Raw genomic sequence first — 21,903 nt, 5'->3', positions numbered from 1 at the left:
CGAGGGCGACGCCACAATTAGCATCCTCCACATATTGATGCGAGTGTGAAAGATACATTTAGAACCGCTATCTCCGTCTATAATGAAGCTATTGACCACGATTCTGAAGAAACAGCTAAATCTGTAGTTGAAAGTGCCCCGAGGTGCCGCGCCATATTAACCACACTTATCAAACAAATGTATTTTCAGTCGTCTGTCACCTGCTTTGACTTTCACTTGTTCTTTTTGTCCTCTTTCTCTTCCCCTGTTACTCAGCGGTGCTCCCGGCGCACCTGCCTTTCATTACCGCAGGCAGTATTTTTCAGCTTACACCTCTCACTGTGGAGCGGGGTCAGCGCGCGCCCCGGGAAGGACGTAATGCCGCTCGGCCTAACACGCTGTAGAAGACCAGAGGACAATGTCAGGTCTTTGCCTCCTGCCTCCGCGCGCCACTCTCACTCACACGATCTGTTCTGCCATTACTGCAGAGCTACAGGCCGCCCGGAGAGGGGGACAGGGCGAATTTAAGCACATACGTATGACATGAACGTAGGCTCTTGGAAAATACTATATCTCGTTGTGACAAACATGGCGATTGCGATTAGATGTGCGATTTATGTTTTAATACTTGGATGATGTTCAAATATCCGGGAGCGTTAAGATTTGAGAGAAGACTGGAATTTGAACTGTTAGACTTATCCAAGAATCCCATGCATTTCAGAACATGTTTGTAGAGCACTAAACTACAGCATTAGCAGCTTTTAGCATATTTTGCAAAGGACTTAAATGTTTGTTGTCTTTGCAAATTGCGATTTCAGTTTTATTGCAATACATCTTGCAGCTCTACCTAGTGATGCTTAATTGTTACTAAAATAGATATGGCAAGATATTAAATTGTAATGTTACTGTTTTGTTTATTTTTTTTACACAGTATGGCATTAAAGTTCTTTTATCTCCATGGGGACACGCAGATGACGCCACCAGGCCAAGGTACAGGTCAAATCTGTGGAGAAGGCTAAAACAACTCAATCTAGGTGTTAACTGGCAAATAAGATGTTTTAAATGATAGAATAAACATGTATCTTATTCAAATTCAAGTGTATTCTATGCACTGTTATTTATTCTGGGGGTTATCTCTGCTGTACGGGCCTTTTACAGGACACTGGCTTTACAGTAGTGATTATTCACTCACTATACATTCACTAGAAGAACACATTACTGCAAGTATGATACTGTAATAATATGGTCAAAGAATGAGAATCTATGAAGTGCAGAAGTAACTATAGAACCCTGCTCAGAAGCTTCAGGGACCTCTCCACGGTCAGTCGTCCCATGTTCAGTGACTGCAGTTAGAGCATCTTCAGCAGGATTCTGGAGGTCGATTCTAATCTGGCTCCTCTGGCCTTTAGGACCTGGTCAGATTGTTGTGTGACACTGCTTTGACAATTACTGAGGGTAAACACAAGGTTTCTAACAGTCTTCTGGGTGTTGACTGCAGATGTCCCAGAAGTCATTAGACGGGGAAACATGGCGGAGCTAACAAGGGCACAGCCATAGGTTTAATACATCTGCGCTAGAGATACGAGAAGAAAAATGAAAATCCAGTGATCCAGTGACTGATCCAGTTTTTATATTTTTGAAACAAAACATAAAACACACACACGGGACGGAAACAGAAAAAAACATGTAATAATGGCACAAGACATCCAAGACAAAAAAATATGTCCAGCGTTTATGCCAGTTTTAATTCAATGTGTTTTTTTTATTGCAATAAGGTGTTAAAAAATGAACTTGAGCGATATTAGTGATACACCTAGACGTTTATACAGCTCGATTTAGCCTGTCCAGAGCATTGTCATTGTATGGAGATAAACAATAAAACAATAATATCGGAATCTATTGAGGAAATTTAGCAAACAAATCCTGCCGTAAGAGGCACAAACCACATCATTGATCAGACTAGAAAACGCATTAACTACTTCTTAACCAAACCTGCGTCGAACGATGTGAATTCTTATTTAAGCTGCAAATGGCAAAGATGTGGATATGTTAAGCACTTGTGCACAGACACACACCCCCACGGCCCGGCCCTCCCCTGTTGGCTGTAGAGGAGAATCAATATGTCTTTGAATGAGGGTCACAAGGGTTGTCTACCCTGGGAGAGCTGACAGATTTGCTCTCTTTTGCTCGCCAAAGCCCCTGCATGCTTCCTAACACCCTCTGACACACACACACACACACACACACACACACATCCGAAAGCCACACTCAAACACACAAAAACAGTTGGAAGTGGAGGGACGCGGGATGCTGCTCCGAGAAGGGCCAAATTCCCAAAATTTTGCCGCCAGGATGTGATATTAGACGTTCCATATCGAAATGAACCCTGCCGTGCAACCCGTGGAGCGACTCGGAGAAACAGAAGGGGGAAGGAGACAAGCTTCAGACATATCCTGCACAGATTAGTCTCCCTTAAATGGTCCTTCACAAATGGGGATATTGACTGGTGCAGAGTTGAGGAAAAACATTCAGGGAGACAACGGAAATTGTGTCTTTACCAAAGCCCAAAACATTCCGATTTTTATTTTCGACATCAGGATTTCGTTTCAGGCCTAATTAATGACATATTTAACTATCATTAGTAAGAATTAAGGCTGTACAATTAAGCAAAATTGTAATTCTAACCAATCGAGATCCAGTCTAATCGCCAATAATCAGCTTGGGTCCACAGCCGAGTCTTCTGTCAGTAAAAGTAGTATTTGGAGCAGATTTCGGGAATTTGGAGGAAGAAATTTAGATTTTTTGTGTTAAAGAATAAAAGTCTGAATTGGTTATGTTCAGGAAAGTAATAGTGTTTGGTATTTTTAGTAGTTTTGAATCAAATCAACTAAAAAGTTATCAAAAATCATCAATCTGAGGGAAAAACACCGTCTTTGAGCGTCCCAAAAAAATGCATATAAATCTGAAGCATTATTTATTATTAAAGTGCTAAATTAGATGTAATATTACCATGTACAAGTATAAATGCTTAATACTGTCTTATATTTTAATTTAGTTTAGTCAAATCCCTCTGCCTAAAGCGGAGGGATTTGCCATTCATTTGGAATATTTAACTTCCGATACCAATCTAACTCTAGTCCTTTTACTAGAGTTAGATTGGTATCGAAAGCTAAATATATTCCAAATGAATGGTACACTAGTTGATAACAACGAGTTTAAGTATTTATTTGTCACTGAAGTACCAAATATCAGCCAAATTAGAGATTAAACAAAAAAGACATCCTTGAACAGCCATTATAACAACAAAGTCACATGGTCTCAATACACATGTAAGCTAAAATACTTCCTTATCAAATTAAACCCAAACTATTCTGTACACTTTCATTCCTTCAGTTTGCAGTACGCTTTGGCTGCTACTGCTGTTAATTGAATCAAGCTGCTGGATGCACAGACGTATGCATGTGTCTGTTTAATGAATGTTTGTCGAGGTGTGTGTGGGAGCGTGCTGTGCGGTTAACATACTGGAGGAGCAATTAGTAATCACTCATGGAGCTAATGACATCAATCAATGAGCTTTTAAAACCAGCCATTTGATAATTACAGCCATCAATGAACGCCCCCGATTCATTATTATAACACATATTCTCTGCTTCCCCACGTTCTATTTGCATCTCGCACGTTTTATTTTGTTAACAGGATTAGGACAATTCCGATATCAAATGTGCTGCGTTTTAAACAGGTGTGCCAATGTGCTTGGTTGTGCAAAAAATAATTACAGTCACAAATAAGCATGATTTATAATGCAACTTGGCCCAATAAGTAAAAGCTGATAATTTGGAAGAATTATTTATGTTCTGTCATTTATCAGTAGTGTTTGGTGGTTCATATTACATAGGCTAATGCTGTATTTTTCAACCTCGAGGCACACTTTTTTTGGTTGAAAAAAGATTGCAGTACACCACCAAACAAATACGACCAAGTTCACTTCTTTTTTTTTTCAAACAGGAGCATTATAACATTTGAGAGACGAAGTTTACTCAAGGCACTCAGGATTATTCAATTAAATCCAAATATAAATAAAAGGGCTAATGTGAACATGGCTTTGCTCCAAATATTGAAGGGCAGAACGAGCACACATATAGAATTAAATAGTTTTGTGTAATTGAGCGGCCATTGTAATCCTGATTAAAATTGTATTGAGTGGAAAACCGTAATATGACCACTATAAAAACATATAAAAAGGCGTCTTGATCTATTAAATACTGCTGTAACATGCCATAAGTGATCACAAGCCAGGTTGGACGCTGTACACGTGGCTGCTTTGGGAAGTGCATCCCAATTAAAGAATACAATATGATAAATCGGTATAATTTACTGACTTCATTTGTGACCTTGACCCCGACATCACTGCCACTCAGTTAAAATGAAGTGCCAACGCCTACATGTGGCTATGATCTAAGCTGGACATCGCACTGGCGTCGTGTGCGTCTTGTTATTGTGTGTTTGTGTATTTGCATTTGTGTGTGCGTGTGGCGTGGACGCACAATTACCAGGCGAGGCGCAAATCGATAGGTGCCTGCTGACAGATGGATTAGCACGGTAAACAGATGATACACACACCGCTAAATTATTCATCTGCGCTGAACAGTGGGCAGGGTTTCTCAGTGTGACAATGGTTTCAAGTGGTAGTTTTGTAGTACTGTGGATGACTTAAGGCAAAAAGCAGCAAGAGGAAGGTGTTTGGTTTAAGTGAGCGTATTATTTGTGTGCCGCAACCATTTTTCAAACAATGTGAAACTTTCTACGTCAGACAAAAAGATTGAATTGCTTTAGAATTGCAACATTTAATCAGGATAATAGTTATAAGTCGACTATTAAAATAATCATCGTCGTTATAGTTATCTGGACTCTTAAGAATGTGCCAAAAAATAACAAAGACTGTGGCATTATTAGATTTAATGTCAAATTTTCATTAATAATACACTTCATTTGTAATTATTTAAAGTCTTCTGTTAACATGTTGCAACCTTTAATTGATTCAAAATGTTTAGAATATCATTGTATAATAGAAATAATACTTTGACTATACAACATATTTAAAAGGAAATAATAAAAGAAAAAAAAGCTTTTTGATTGTTTTTCTTTTTGTTTGCTTTTTTGCTTTTTAAACTCTCTCTAGATGCTCTTTTTATCCTATCCTGCCCAGGTTAGGGTTAGGTTTGGAATAGCATGGATGGATTGTGACTCTTTACCTGGCCACATAAAAACAGTGCTATATTTTCTAACCTCTAGGATAAAATTCCCCTCTTATGAATAAAATATAATTACCTCAGGTCTAACTGTTGTGATTTGATTGTGAGTGCATCATGAGGAAGAGCAGCCGTGGACCAATAGACTCTTGCATCTCGCTAATGCCTTTTAGTTATACATAGGCAGCGCGGGGTCAAACTGAAGTGCCTCACAAGGTGTTGGAGACAGCAAACACAAACAAACGTGCGCACATGTTTACACACTCACCCATTCTTAACCGCACATTGTCCTCAAGTGCGGGCAAATCCGTGACGATCAACTGTTTATGCCTTTAACTAAACCCAAGCCGCGCACGCATTTGCCACGCACGTCCAAAGACATATCGGATTATGCAGAAATCCAGGTTTTGAACATTATGTTTGGAAAGAAGAAAAGACAAACGTGTTGGATGGATTAAGTGAATTTGCTAAGCTGAACATAGGTAAAAGGTAGAGGCTGAGTAAAATGACAGTGCCACTTGAGGGCTTAAAGACATAGCAAATGCTCATAGTGGTAAACTGAAATGTTTCTTATATATGTAGACATCTTGCAGAAATTATAAACCTTTTGTTGCCCTGAAAATACACAAGTAGTGTGCACTGTGTTCCATGCACTTTTGTAATCCGCTTGTACACATATCATCCTATAGCATATATGTTTTTCAGATCTACAAGCCCCCTTGATCTTAGCGCTAAGTCCGTCCTAATATTGAATGGTATGGATTTGGTGCATGCAAATGATGGGCATGCACACGCACACACACATTGGCATGCATATAAAACAGCTTTATTGATTTGTTTCACCTTTCTGAGGGACTTCTGGGGCTCTTTGCAGCAGATGGTAAGCTTTACTCCCTGGGATGAGTTCAACTTTTACAAGAATTACACTAAACCATGCTGAAAAACGATCTTTTTCAGATTTAAAGTTGTTTCACTTCCAAGTATGCTACAGGTGCATGTGGTCCGGACACTTTTATCAAATGTGTGTAATTGATGCAAAGCGACAGAGCAGGAGTGCGATAAGAAAACAGCTAACCATCTCCAAACCTGCACAAACTGTTGGTACGCACCGTGGCCACCATCAACGGGAACCAATCAGATTTGATGAATAATTCAATATTAAAGAGGGTGTGACCAAGGCTTGGGGGTAGGCAAGTAAACAGGCTTTTTGGATACAGGCCTAGCTAGTTTTTGTATGTGTGTATGTGTGAAAGTGAGAGGAGAAGGAGGGGGATAGGCCTGTCACACAAGACTGCATCTACAAACTGGCAGCAGATTAGATTACTGAGAGGGAAGGAGGGAGGAGGGGACAGGAGCAGGAGAAAGGATGGAGAGTGAGGAAAGATGAGTGAAGAGGAAAGTAGACGATCTCTTAACACTTCTGCATTAAGAGCTGTGTGTTTTAGCTGCTCTTCTTTTGAGAAATAGCCCCATATTGTCAGGCTACTTTGGGGGAAATGGGGCAATACTGTGAACTTTATGGTGTAGAAAATGCACTTAAGCCATGATAGGTATGGGGACATTGGTTTGCATATTGAAATTGAATGCAGGTGGCATGTAAAACCATGTTTAGGCAATGTACAGATTGAGTCAAGATAAAAAAAACAACAGCAAACATCAAAGCTAGAACTGTAGTGAACATTATAAATACTGTCAATTGTAACGTAATTATTACAATCAGCGGGGTTGTGCATACATTAAAAAGAAATTGACTTTATCATATGTAGGATAAAAGTCAAACGCATACTAGTTGAAGTTCTTGTGCAACTTCAAAGCCTGCATTGTTCTTCCTTCTCCTCACAGCTGCAGGTACAGAACGACCTCACATTAGCCTTTGTGAGGGCACATATTAAAGACCTAAATGTGTGTTGTGTTGCCAGGTGTGCGGTGGTTGTATGGGACTCAGTGGAGTTTTAACGCTTGCTTTTTATTGGCCGCCGCTGACATCACCAAGGGAACCAAGTGGAATTCCGGCGCTGTGTGCAAGTAAAAAAACACAAGAGGAAAGAGAGGATGACCCTGCTGTCCTGTCTGTGTGTGGGACGATCAAAAGAGTCTTCAGGGCGATGGAATTAAACGGTTTTAACTAAAAAAAGTGCTTAAATATGTGATTTTCTGCGGTATGACTTCTTTGACCTGTTTTGGTAAGCTTCTTGGTCCTAGTTTTTTTCATGGTTGGTCTAGTTATACCTTTGTTTCAACCTGGTTTAACCCTGAATGATTATTTTATTAGTTACATTCTCCTTGTTTGTGTTGTGTTACTGGTTTACTACTGGAAATTGCAACAACCTTAATATGGCGTGAAACTAATGTGTGCAGCTACTTCAGCAAATAACATGATGACGAAAATGTTCACTGAAAATGAAATTCCGGTAGGATTCTCTGTTTTTAAACTCACAATAGTAAATTATACTCTTATAGATCATTCAGAACCCAATGTCTTTCTTCATTACTGCACATTACAGTAACAGAAGTTTAATACTCTTGCCTGCACGATAACAAATACTGAGCAGAGAGTTGCAGAAGACATTTCTCCGTCTTGTTTTCCACAGCCCTAGTGGCTCATTTGTGTAACAGAGACCCTCACAAACACATTGAGGGACAGTGATGTGTGTCCGAGGAGAGCGGCCGAGGCTTTGACAAAGGGCTTGACAGGAAGCAGCTAATCCTTGATCTGCACAATATCTCAACAATGACCGCATCGAGAGACATACACATAAACAATTGGTCCGCTTACCACCCAGAGAGACAAGAGGGGAACAGTCAACTACTCCATTTCAATACACCAAGCAACAATATGTGCAGACAAGTATGTACTTCGAAGTTTAAGGAGGGTTTTTTCAGAGCTACAGTAGGTCACTTGAGTTTGAATATCAAATGTAACATATTTTTTGACATTATAGCTAATACATTTCAAGTCATTAATAGTGTGAGAATTCCAAGCCAGGCTCATGGCTCATTAAAAGAAGTATTTCTATAGCAAAATGTTCATTTCTAGGGAAGTTAATATTGCTTGAACATTTTTTGAGTTATCTCTTTTAGTTAACTTGCTAAGTTAGGCTGCATTCACTAACACTTGCACAAAGACCACACTCAAACCTGGAACTAAACATGGACAAAACCAGGGCTAAACCAGGACAAGAATATGATCAGAATTAAACTGGGTTCAAACCAGGACAAAAAAGTACAAATGTGAACATGCCTTAAATGATGTTTTCTTAACTTTTTTTTTCTTTTTCCTCTGCACATAATTTTACTTGACAAGTTAAATCTACTCAAATTAGATATATTATTCTTACTTCAAGTAATTTTCAACTTAAAAAGACATTACTTCTTGCCGTATCTTCAACATACAGCCAATCCACAATACGAAATTCAATAAGAAGAGAAATTCTTTGTCCGGCATGGCATAGGTGCGCACAGTCGCGGACAATGCCACCGGGGCAGGGTTGGTTTAGTGTGTGTGAGAGTGACAGGGAGGCAACATGAGAGGGACAAGGCTTTTAACATCTGGCTAAGTGCTGACAGGATCGCGCACACACACACGGGAAGACGGGAGGAGGCAGAGAGGAGGCAGAGAGGAGAGACGGTCCCAGGCCTAATTATTAGAACACTCTTACTTAACTTAACCCCGCCACTGGACCGTGACAGGCGAGAGACGGAGAGAGGCGGGAGGAGGGTAGATTTTTGTAAGGACAAGGAGGAGAAGGATGAGCATATCTGTAAAGGATTTTCTTAACCCCTTGTAGACTGCAGCATCAGCAGAAAAATGGAATGAAGGTCGAAGTTAAAATGTAACGTTTTTATATCGACATTCTCATAAGCGTTTCGAAATTGGGGTTAAACTGGGACAAAATCCACCCATATCTAAACACGGACTAGACCAGGACTAAACCAGGACTAGAACAGGAACAACCCAATTCTATTCCAGGGCTAAACTGGTTCAAACCACAAGGGATCCAGTGTGAATCCAGCCCTATATCGCCAAATTCTAATCCACAAAGTCCATATAGAGTACCCTTTGTGCTAGTCTCAAGCCTGGATAAATACAAAGGTCATCAAGTGTAATATTTTTAAGCCAAAATGTAAACTTTGTCACATAGATATAATTTGCTGTGACAATTTTATAAGCAAAAAGCTAAAAGAAAAGCTAAAGATTTAACCTCTCCCGAAAAGAAAAAATAAACGTGACATGTGCTATGGGAAAAGGAAAACAAACAAATAAATGGCCAAAGATAGACTGGAAGGCTATGTGTGTTTTAACAGCTGGGTGACACCGTGGAAAAATGCATGGGGAATCTTTCAAGGCCATAAGTCATTCAATCAAAATCTTTGTTTTGAGCTTATTATGAGACAAAACAAGTGCATTTGTCTTGGCCCGGGGTCGTCTGTGAATATATCTGTGGTGGGACATCTTAAGAATTCCTTTGCTTTTATTTCGGTTGAGCAGCTGGAATCTGCGTTTCAGCTCAAACATCTCTTTTCCTCTTCATCATCCTCTCTGTTTTATCCCGTCTTTTTTCTGCCTCCGTCGTCCTTCGTTCCTTTGGCTTCTCTCACTAAAAGAATCCGCCTTTTGATCCTTGCCAGGAATTTTACATTTGTCTTCCCATTGACCTTTATTTCTCTATTTTACAGCACAATTTTCTCTCCTGTCAGTTTGGGTTGGTTTAGGAGGGAAAATAGACAAACATAGAAGCTCTGTCGCTGGTTGAAAGATAATGATTCATTGTAAATATTCATGACAGCATATTATTTGTGCCAGTCCTTGGTTCTGATAAATGAGAGGGTTCCATTGCAAAGGATCGGGCCTAAATGGGTAACCGGTAAGCACATGGTTGTATTTAGGCAGAGGATGTGCACTTTGTTGCATGCCAAAACATACAACCGACGGAGAAGAACACGACGATAGAAAGCAAAGCGGAGCTGGAGCGAACGTGCAAGAGACTCACTGACACGTCTCCAAAAATATCAAATCCCCAACACAAACAAACAACTGATTCTTTGAGGCTTTATGTCAACAACCCCATTAATTCCAATCACACAGCCTATTAGCCTGTTCCTCTCTTTTACTGTAAGCGCCACTTTCTTTGGATAATTTCTTCCGCATAAACCCCTTTTGAATGCAGTGATTCTAATAGCTTTTACAATGACACGACATGCGTAGTCCTCTTAAGGCATGATGGGGCCTTTATGTGCTGGTTTAGCGGATGGCAGGTTAGCGGGTTGAGCTAAGAGCTAACGTGCCTCCAGGTGCAGAAGGGGGATTTGAGAGGGCTTAGTCAAGAGTCGCCCACGGTTGCTCTGAGTGCCTGGAGCCGGATCCTCACAAGTACAGTAAGTATGAGGAACACTTGATGAGTCCATGCCCGAAATGCCTATTGTCAAAACTTTAATGGACAGTATGATTGTGAATTGAATATAGGGTTTTTAATCAATACTGAAACTAGTACAGAAACTACCTACAAGTACTCATTTGAACAAGTATTGATACTTGATTTTTTTTTTTAAAAGGGACAAAGTTGGACCATTTGTGAATAACTTTAGAGTGGTCTTGTATTTTAGAACCGGTATAAGACTAAATGATAAAATTAAATAAGCCCTCAAATAATAACCCTCTTATTTTGTCTGGAGAATTACATTATCAGTTTTAAAACAAGAAAATTCTTATGATATCAAAGTTGGCATTGATTATCAAGCCTATACCTAAGATTAAATAGAGTTAGACTTTTTGATATGTTTACAACTTTAGTGTAGGGCTGAAAAAAGGTTATTGATGAATTGCAACTAATCGATTATTGAGACAAAGCAAAATTATGAAAAACCTATTTACCGGTAGTCTGCAATAATCAATAAGCTTAACTTAAACTTTATCTGGGTAAAATGTGGGAGGACATTTTTGCACGGTATAAACAATAAATAGATTAATCAAACAAATAATTTATGGATTACTTAATTGCAGCCCTGCATTAGTGAAATGTATATAAAAATACGTAACATACTTACTAGCCATCTCTTTTTTATATTGATTTGTGAATTTAATAGATTTTTATGTCTATCAGATAAAACAACATAGTGGATTTTCTGGTAGCAACTGTTAACATTAATAATCCCCTAGTTATCAGATCATAAAGCAACAGCGCAGATAATATGTACCACTTCTTTGCAAATGCCAAATCAAAGTTCATAAAAATGCGTTGTTGTACTTAATGATCTGTCCTGATAAGCTTGCAACTATTTCGCAATGCGTGTGAAGTGGAGAGAACATTTCTCTCGAGGGAGTGAAGTGTACAGAAGTGTTTGTTTGTTCTGTCTGCCTTCCCAACATCGCCCAAAAAATTGCTGGAGGAGAACCCATAATTCCTCCCAGAAAGCTTTGGCTGTGTACCTCCGATTGCATTAGGAGTCAGTGGCAGTAACAGCAGAAGCGGCGGTGGCTACTTGTGCCAAGATTTAACCTGATTAGATACCGATCCAGCTGTTCCAAAAGAAAGCACAAACAGCCCGTGTACCCATCTCCTGTCGTGTGTTGATTATATTGCACATGTTTTTCAATTACGGGCACACGGGCAGCTGTATCACAGGTGCCTTGGCAGGGATTTTTTGGCAGAAGTGGTCCTACCTAATCAGTAAGTTTAACATCTCTTTTAGCTTGTACCCACTCTGCTCTTTCCAGTGTTTAAAGCAACACTATTAAGTATTAAGACCTTTGAGTAAGAGTTCGACGTATTTTAGGTGACTCATAAAAAATACAGTCACACAATCTATTGCAACTCCGGTTCGGGCGTACATTTTTAAGGGCGCACAATGTAACTTTTCTGATTAGGAGACTGCCCCCTGCTCGACCCCATGGATAGCTTTGACTTGAATGATCCACAGTATGGCATTAAACATATCTATCTCCGTGGAGACAAGCTGAGGGCGCCACCAGACCATGGTACAGGTAGGATTGCGGAGAGGCGACACCATGTAAGAATGCATCTTTTTCAAGGCATTTTTGATAAGAAAAAACATCTGTAATTGAATAAATGCAACATAGCTATGTTTAATGCTACACTGTGGGACATACTTGCAATGCAAAAGGATTTATACAAGTCAAACTGGTGCCATAGTTCACCTTTAAATAACTTGTGTATGAAGTAAAAATGGTGATAAAATGGGCATTACTTTCAGAACCCTAAAATATATACTGACGCCACTAGGATAATTGTTTGTGGGGTAAAATTGAGTAGGAAATCAGACAACAAAGTCATATTATTTTTTACAAACTATGACTTACGCTTTTTATTATAGATGTGAATGTCAAAATTGGGTTCCTGGAGTCTTATCAACCAGAAAGAACCAGCTTTAACAGTTAAGTGTCATTTCCCCAATTTCTTTCCCTCCTTCCTTCATCCCTGTCTCTTCGACCCTGCGCACTCTTCTCCTGCGGTGGTCTTTTTATCGGATCAGTCTCAGGTCGCCGCCTCTGCTTCTCGTGTGTTCAATCAAGGATTCACCGCGCGCACACAAAAGCGCCGCGATATCGGGAAGGACAGGAAGGAGTAATAAGGAAATAAAGACAAGAAACGGAAGGACTGAGGAAGACGCGAGGCTGAAGAGTGCCAAAAAAAGTTGAGAGATTTTGCCTCTAAATTATACACTAAGCACGTCCCTGCCACTCCTAATTTGTCACCAGGATTTGCTGCAGCTTGTTGACATGTGTGCGATGCGTCAGTGCTCGGGCTGAAAGCTGCTTGTGTGTCTGCAGAAGTGCCGCTGTGTTTGTGCCTGGAACTCTTACAACTTGCATGACGACAGTATGCCAAGGTTGGGGATATGTGGGTAAATCTTTTGGCAACAGCCCTGCCAGTGTGGAGCAATGATGAATGCTGATGGCAAAGAGCGCGACCGGGCCCTCAACCGTGCACACTCAAGCACACACACAAATATATACAGACTAATCAGATTCCCAGTGCGTGTGGGCCAAATGGCAGCTCTCCACTGGTGAATGCTAATGTAAGCACTAGAGCTTCGTGGAACAACGATACAGGGGCCAGGAGAGATGATGACAAGAAAACATAGATAGGATTGTTCACTGGCCTGTGTGAGGCTGTTGTGTGGAGATGTTCACACATGGAACAACTTGAAACCACGGCACTGTACGTCAAAAAAAATACACAGCAGGTGGTTTTGTGCACTTAGTGTGTATGACATTTTAAAAGCGTTTTGTTAACCTTGAATAAAAGGCATTCACTTACAGCGTTCGATGCGATCTTCTGGGCTGGAGGAGGTCTCTCGGTCTGACAAAAGGCCTGAGACGGCGAAGATCTTTTTCCCACTCTCCTCCACGGCCTTCAGGGCGCTGCTGGGAGAGCCTCCAGGAGGAATCTGGGAGCCACCAAAGTCATACTCTTTGCCCTCGGCATCAGAGTATCGCAGGTGCGGTGAGGCGTCTGGGTCCAAGCAGCCTTTGAGTCTCTTGGCTGGGGTGAATGCTGACTGATAGCCCCCTGGAACTCCATCACGGTCCTCTGGAGAGGCGAAGGGCCTGAAGGCACCCACCCCGCTGTGGTTGAGCATGCTGATAGGGGAGCAGTCCATGTTTGGGGGTGCAAACTGATGGTGGAGGTGGAGCAGGGAAGGGGGAAAGTCCCTGTTGGGGAATCCAGGAGGGACCCCACCTTGGCGATGGTACATTGAAGCGAAGGTGTAAGAGCCATTGTTAAATGGCAAATGGACATCTTTCTCCACTGAAACTGGGACTCCGAATGGCCGTGGCTGTTGGCAGGGAATAGAGGCATCCCGGGATGCTTCAGCTGTGGAAGCCAGGACCATAAGAGCTGGAGAGGCCAGAGGATTGGGCAGGTAGGAGGAGCTCTCCATCTTGAACGCTGCTCGGTGGAGATCCATGGCTTATCTTAATGCTTTTTAGAACTAAAAGGAAATAGTTTGGATGTGTCCACGACCCTTTAAAGGGTCTAAGGTGGTCACTGCAGATTAATCAAACAGATATGTAACACTCCCCAGAGAATTTCTTTGAATGGGGTTATCTTAAAATTATGCTATTTTCAGATTAGCATGTCACTTCTTAAAAGATGTCTTTTGTGAGGTGACCTGAGTTCCATTCCATACAGATTAGTGCTTTGGGATCAGATTTTTCTTTCTCCTGTTCACTCCATGGACCAAGAGCAGCTCACAACTTCCTGTAGATGTCACACAAGCAGGTGGTCTGGATCTTCTGGTCAGCACACTGAGGGAGACAAAATAACACAATAGTTACTATTTTATGTTGTCAGATTGTCATGTTTGACAATGTGAATTAAAAAACAAATAACGAAATATTCTATATTCACACAGTATGATAAATAAATAAATACAATTAAAACAATTGCTTTAAAATGTTTGGACAGTTTTAATAAATATGTACAATGACAGCTGAAATTACACATCTTTCCACAAATTAGGTTCTTACTTTATAAAAGGACAAAAAGCTGTATCTTTTTAGCATGAACACAAAGCCTTGAAGTCAAGCCTCTGGGAGAAGGCTGTTCTTAAGCGGACTGTGTTGTTAAAGCCACAAATTCAGGCCCTCTTGGGGAAAAGTGTCCTCAAGTTGACACTGTTGATCCAATCCTGTAAATCCCTGCCCCTTGTGCCTCTGTTGGTGTTCTCAGTTTTTTCCACCAAAGAAACCTGCCCAAACTCTTTCCTGACCCTATCCTGACCCTGATCCTTGTGCCCCTTACTCACTCATTTCATCTTTTTCCAAATGTCCCTTTTCTGTCCTCTGTCCTCTCAATCTGTCCTCTTTTTTTTTTTAGCTTCCACTAGTCTCCTTCTCTTTTCCTATCTCTCCTCTGTCCTTTCCTCATCTTAGATCTGGTTTTAAGCCGCTTATTCCTACCATCTCCCCGGATCTTACTGGACCAGAACCACTTGTCTTGAGATAAGGCCACACACAGACACACTTTAACCCACACATCTGATAATGTCGATGCCTCTACACTCGGATGGGCTGACACACTCTATGCTATGGATATCTCTCAATCTAACCTCTTTTAATTCTACATTTTTCCTTGCCTTTCCCTCCATCTCGCCCATCAATCTTTCCTCCTCGCATCCCTTCATCTCTGGTAATTTGCTTGCCCATCTTATCCCCCCGAATGATGGTGATGGTTGATATCATATCGGACCTCCCATCTGTTTCCTATGAGCCGAAGGAAATTTGACTTGAGTGAATAAATTAGCCGTACTTGACCTCGCGACCCCCCAAGGCATCCGTGGCAACAGACTGAGATCTCGCCTCTCTGGATTTAGATCAGAGGTGGTGATTGGTCGGTCAAAGGGAACGCGGAAAGGAGCAGATCAAACGACAAGGTACATTTTACAGATTTTCATTCCTCGAGGGGGATTGTAAGGTGAGGCATGTCGAGTTTTAGAGGAATGGATTGCAGAGTGTAAATAAATGAACAGATAACATTTTTATAATTTTGAGAAGGAATGCTTGGGTCTTGGGTCATTAAGGTTTGTGCTTTTGAATTTAGATTGTTGCAGATTTAACTTTCTAACATGTCTCCAAACGCAAATTTTACTCACACTCTCACATTAACTTTGCCTTTTAAATACATTATCATAGGCTTCATCTGTTGTGGTCATAATGTTTTGCTTGATCAGCGTATCATATCTCCATTCACAGTCCTGAAGACTGATCTGGACTTAACCAAAGTCACTACTTGCCAAACCTTAGCCTGAACCTAACTTTAATCTATTTTAACCCATTTCAGAACATTAAACCATGTTCTTGTTCGAAATACAATGGATTTACATGATTGGGACATGATTTGTCTCCCAATAGGCGAAGCAGGTCCCCATGACACGATAACAGGATCAAACTAGCTCTAAACGAGGACTAAAACAGGACAAAGTCGAAGTCGACCTTGGTGGAATCTAACATGGTTAAATCTGGCATAAAACTACTGTCATACATATCTTTGCTGCTACAATCTCGCAGGATCAAATGAAGAATGAGATCTGCTTTGACCAGGAGGCAACATCAAAGTAGAAACTCCCTGGGAAATGAAAGGAGAAAATCTTTTATAGCTATCAGCTGTCCACAACACTCATTCAAATCAATTTCCAAACCTGATCTGAGCCTTGGCACCCACAGCACCCACCCTGCTTTTCACACACATAAACACACACACACACACACACCGGCAACTGCATAGAGGAGCAGGGACTTGAGATGTTTTACAATACCACAAATGTGCAGCGGGCCAGTGCGGCGCATTGAGGAGAGGTTGATGCTAACATGACTTTGGTCTGGGCAGATGCCACAGAGTCAAGTTACATACCACTCTTCGCCCCTCTTCCATTACCTTCACACGACCAACTCACCACAATGCATCCTGGGAAATAGCACCTTGAAGTCAGCCATGCCTACCAAACAATGTGGTAAATATAGTAATAATGTGTAAATTAAGGCTGCAACGATTAATTAGAGTAATTGTGACTGACGGTTCATTCTTTTCTTGACTATATACTCTATGACGCGTGCCAAAAGATGTTATATGACAAAAAAATGGCAAAAAATAAAAAGATTCCACAATATTTGTTAATATTCTAGAAGCCTTCAGTCTGCATTTTTTTCTTCTTCTTTTATACAGTTAAAAATAAAAAAATAAAACGTGAAAAATAATTGATAGTTGCAGCCCTAATGTAAAATATAATAAATAAATCAATAGTAAATTTTCCATCAGATGTGTTGGTTTAACTTATTCTCATATTTGAACCTTTGAACCCTTTTCAGATGTTTCGTAAATAACATTTTGAAAACATTCCCAATTTTTGTGGTCCAACTTAAAATTCCATGTCTTATTCTGAAAAGACAACTTTTTTCATGATGGTAAGTCTCTTAGTCACTCTCCCCTCACCTTCTTGTCCTTCCTCTCAATATTCACGCTGTGTCTCCGTTTCTCCTGTGTAACCTCTAAAGTCTGAGTATGTCTGCAGTGTTGATAGCGAGGTAATACACTGATAAGTACAGGGATATTTCAATTTTATTATCATTACCGCACAGGCCTGAGGAACGCGAGTCGAGAGGGCCGCAGCGTCAGGAAGCAGCCAATCCAATAACAGGACACCGGATATTCACTCCAGCAGAGAGGGCACGCCTTTAGATCAGCGCACAGGGAGACAGTTATACGCAACGGCCTGGTTTAACTTGTTGTGAAGCATTTAGTTTATCATTTCTACTTTTTTAAGTCTTTTTTTGCTGCACCGGTGTGATTTGTCCTTTTTTTTGTTTTGTTTTGTTTTTTGCCTCCTCATTGATGTAAAATAATCTAGTCCAAAACAGTGAACAAAATACATGCCAAAATTGTAAATGCACTTTTTGGCCCTTTTTGGTTCCATTTAAAACCTGCCCTGAAATGTTTAAGTTTCCTAAAGATTACAGATTTTGTTTATTGGCAAGAATACTTAAATACGTAATATTTAATGCTTACATTTTACAGCTATATTTATGAATATCAAATCTGAACAATCAGTTTAATTGCCTTGCAAACCAGTGACGACAAAACCTCATTTGTAACTAGAAAAGAAAACTGCGCAGCTACGTTAGAGACATCTACACAGCGATGTTTCCGCCATGGTCTGATGCCTGAAACGTCACAGTGCACAAAAATAAAACTGGGAAGCTAATATAACTGATCCAACTTCTTTTTTCTTTGTCTATTACTCAAACCTTTGGCTGTGCGTGTCTTTCTCTCAGACAAGATAAACAACAAAGTTTGCTTATGAAGACAATGTGAAAGCTCTAAAACAAACCTGTCCGGGCTCTGCGTCTTGACTTCTCCTCTTCGACAATGATCATAATGCTAGATGACACACACCTATGCATATCATCAATATACAAGCGCAATTACATCTCACGGGCGTCCGCCTAATGTCACTCGGTGCCACTTACAATCCTATTTGCCACCCACACATTGTCTGACACCGGCTATATGCATTTTATAATAGAAAATGTCATGGGGGAACATTTACCATTCTGTCATAATTTGATTACACTGTGCAAGAATGATACAGCTGTCAGAGCCATATTAAACACCAACACCGACGAGGACCGTTTCATGTCAAATCTGCACTCTCACTGACAATGCTACAGCAGCCGGCCAAATTGCGATGTCAACAACGATGTACGATAACATCATTCTAAAGGAAATGTCCACTCCGGGAATATGAGGAGAGCCACTCATGTCATAACTGTGGCTATAAACATTACTATTAGTTTTAAATAACACATTGTAATTTATTTGTTAGGCTACTCTGCATTTTCGGGATTTTTTCAGGGATAGTGGGACGTTTCGGTTTGTCCAATAAGTGACACTGTAGAGTCAAGTATTATAACTATTTAAGTGTGCGCTAGGGTGAATGCAAATATATAAACAGTGCTGAAAATATATTTATTAGCTAGCTCTTTGTTAGTCTTTGTTTGAATGAATGCGGTTTTTACATGACTGCTTCGCGGCCAACTGCTTTTTCAGCCTATACTGCACTTGTCACGTCAGGTTTTCAACCATGTCTGCCGTAGAATGAAGAGGAATTCAATTTTAGTTATAAAAATGCCTCTCGGTCCGTGACTAGAGAGCGAGAGAGAAGGGCTAAATTGTCGGAAAGTGTCGCAGCTCAAGTTTTTCCCTTCAGTCTTAATGGAGACAAAGAAAAAAAGCCATCAAAACCGCAGCATCCCGGTCTGTGGATATATTTACAGATTGTTGACAAGCGTGAAAGTAGCAGTTGTACGTTTTATTACGAGACGGGCCTGACAGTCATGCAGCCCATCCTCGGGGAAAAGATGCCCTCAGTGAAATATATCAGGTAGCTGCAAACGCTTTAGTGAGATGTGACAAAAATTTTGGATTAGAACGTGTTTTACTATTGTGAGATAAAGGTTCCTTGGCTCAACAGAACATTTTACTCCTGAACTAAAAGATTTTGAAGTAGGATTTAAAGTCAGGACATTAACTCATTGAAGACTGTTTCACTAGTGCATATACTAAAATGTGGTTGCCATAATACTTGGCTGGTTTTATAATTGTAACTCTTAAAACTCAGATGTATGGCCTCTAACGTTTAACTTGAATTACTGCTACAACAGTGTATAATGTGTTGGCAAGCAGTGGAACAAGCAAATAAGAGCTCTGAGCTAAGCAACAATAGCAAAGAGGATTTTTAACTTGAACAGCCCTTTAGTTGAAGAGGCTGCAGGAGTATTGGCTCCCATTGGGCCTCTCACTCTGTATTCCAGACAGAGTGCCGGCTGTTTGTGCACAACTATGGCCGCTGCATCTCTGTGTATGTTTGCTGATGTCCAAAGAAACGGTCAATACTATTGAAATCTACTCATTCATGTCTGGCCATAAGGCACAGCTCAAATGTCCTTGTGCATACAAATCACCGCCATTTATCTCCCACTTTCCCCCACACCCATATGATCTGTCCTTGTCTTTTTCAGCGCAAAGCTGCAACAATCTTATTTTGTTAGCTCTAGATTTAATAGAAATTCCAAGATATAATTTATTTATGTGTTTGTCTCTTTTCTCTGAAATAGAATTTGTAATCACGATATTTGATTCAGCCTCCATCTGTCACTGCAATGCATGCATCATAGTGAAATATGAAAGTATATTCAATAAAAACAGATGCACACATTAAATGCAATAAAATCGCATCACTAACAACAGCCCCTGGCACAAACGTCAGATTTCTGTCACTTCAAAACCATAAACTTGCATTTCATTTTAACTGCATCTTTTCACTCTTCTGTCAAACTCCTTCAGAAAGTATTTACTTAATGTGTGATTTCATAGCCTGCGTTGCCGCCAACCGTCAAACTCACAGTGGAAATATGGCTTGACCTGTGGCAGGATTTCTATTTGTGCTGTTAGAGGCAGGCCCTGGTTCACGGGGCCGGCTAATTCCTGCTGTAGAGAGGGCTAAATGGGAAAAGCACACAATTCCACTGCTCATAGATTACTGTACCAAAGTGTATTTTAGGGGCCACTGCTAAACCAAACCCTCCTTTCTATAAATTTCTGTTGGCTTAAATGGAGCTGAACCAAGACATTACTCCATGTCTTGGCACTACTATGAACAAGCCAACACAATAGATTTCTTTTTATCTTAATATTACTTGCTTATTCCTTAGTTCCTTGGTTATGGACTAAATGGTACACCCCTATAAGGTCTTAGTACAATTCATTTCAGGCCCTTTGATTACCCATCACTAAAAACATCGCTGACATGTTTTTTACAGCTCTGTTCGCATTTTCGTTCTGCCGACTACTTTTCCCAAAAACCTGATCATTCTGACAGATGACACCCGGATGTCGGCCTTGAGTGACAGGTGACACAAGTTTGATACAGTGTAAAGTATTGTATGCGGGGGCGCCGGGGGGATAGCGGAGGGGGGCATTGGCAAGGCCGCGCTTCTATGACTCTTTATTGCTACAGCACTCACTAATCTGGATGGCTGGCAGGCAGACAGGCGGCTGGGTGGCTGGTTTGTTCTACAAGCAGCACAGCGAGCACAAGCCAATTAGACCAAGTTTAACAGGCAGAGCTGAAGCCAGGTAGGCAGCCCTCAAAGTGAACCGCTCCGTTAATCCTCTGCTGTAAAGTTCGTAATGATTTGCTGTGTTATTATTACAGACTTCGTTAAAAAAACAACAATGACTTGAACGCGTCCCCCAAAAAGAGACAATGTTTGGGTTTCAGTGTCGTTTTACTTATTCGCACGTTGAAGCCTGAAGCACTTCCTGGGCACGAGAAAAGACACTCCGTTACTGTCCAATTGGCACCGTGAAAAGCAAAAGTTGTTCGATTTTTAATAGCGGCCATCGATATGCCTTTAGGGAAATGGTTTGTTAATTTTTATTGATAGGTCAAAGGTCAGAGGCGGACGCACAGAGGCAATCAAGTTTTGGCTTAAGGACACTTTCAGACACTGATGTTGTTATCGGTTGAAGACGGACTTGGGCAAAGGTAAATCAAATCTAGTTCATGTGAAGATAAATGCAGTCGGATTATTCAAATTGAATTCTTAATTACTCTTTTGACTCTCCATCCCATTACTTTACAAATATGTAATAATTTTAGGTTTACAGAGTTATAAAGCGCTTTTAAACTCAGTCCCAAACTTGGATAAATATAGCAACTGCAAATTTTAGCCAGATTAGTATGCAAATCAAATGCCAATTCAGAGGCAGACATGAGCAAAAGCAATATTAACAATAATGTATGCGCAAATCTGTGAAGTTGTTGATCAAGAAACAAGGAAACATAACTATGTAAGAATTGTAGGCAAGACGTATAGTCAAGAACAAGGCTTTCTTCATTTTAAACTGGACGAATAACCAAAGCAGCAATTACAAGTCACCTTTCCTTGATGCCTGACTGACTGTATTTAGAAAAATGATAAGTCGGCTACAGAGATACAGTGTGCAATCGATACACGCAAATGCACTAGCGGTGTCATGTGCGGAGGGGGGCACAGACACATAGATACGTGGAAGGGGAGGGGGGTGAAGATTAGCTTATTTTCCAAGCAGGAGGGAGTTTGATGATCCGGCTTATGGTGTAATTGACGAAT

The 21,903-nt window shown here is 40.6% G+C and overlaps 2 protein-coding genes across 5 annotated transcripts in view; both read right to left on the bottom strand.

Moving 5' to 3' along the window:
* Positions 1–21,903, bottom strand: part of tmem53 (transmembrane protein 53) — a 153,097-nt gene that overhangs the window by 31,312 nt on the left and 99,882 nt on the right. The gene's annotated exons all lie outside the window — the stretch shown is intronic.
* The window catches only part of rnf220a (ring finger protein 220a), a 135,195-nt gene that overhangs the window by 109,231 nt on the left and 4,061 nt on the right, over positions 1–21,903 (bottom strand). For all 4 annotated transcript variants that reach the window (XM_072440986.1, XM_072440987.1, XM_072440988.1 and 1 more), the window contains exon 2: positions 13,508–14,499. In XM_072440986.1, coding sequence (XP_072297087.1) covers positions 13,508–14,159 — 652 coding nt within the window. In that variant the 5' untranslated portion in view covers positions 14,160–14,499. The remainder of the gene's footprint in view (positions 1–13,507; positions 14,500–21,903) is intronic.

Source organism: Eucyclogobius newberryi, unplaced genomic scaffold (assembly GCF_026437365.1).
Source record: "Eucyclogobius newberryi isolate DKJ021-1_F unplaced genomic scaffold, fEucNew1.0.hap1 SCAF_12, whole genome shotgun sequence".
Classification (NCBI taxonomy): Eukaryota; Metazoa; Chordata; class Actinopteri; order Gobiiformes; family Gobiidae; genus Eucyclogobius; species Eucyclogobius newberryi.
The sequence above is the reverse complement of the archived record's forward strand: the minus strand, read 5'-3'. Positions and strand labels throughout refer to the sequence as shown.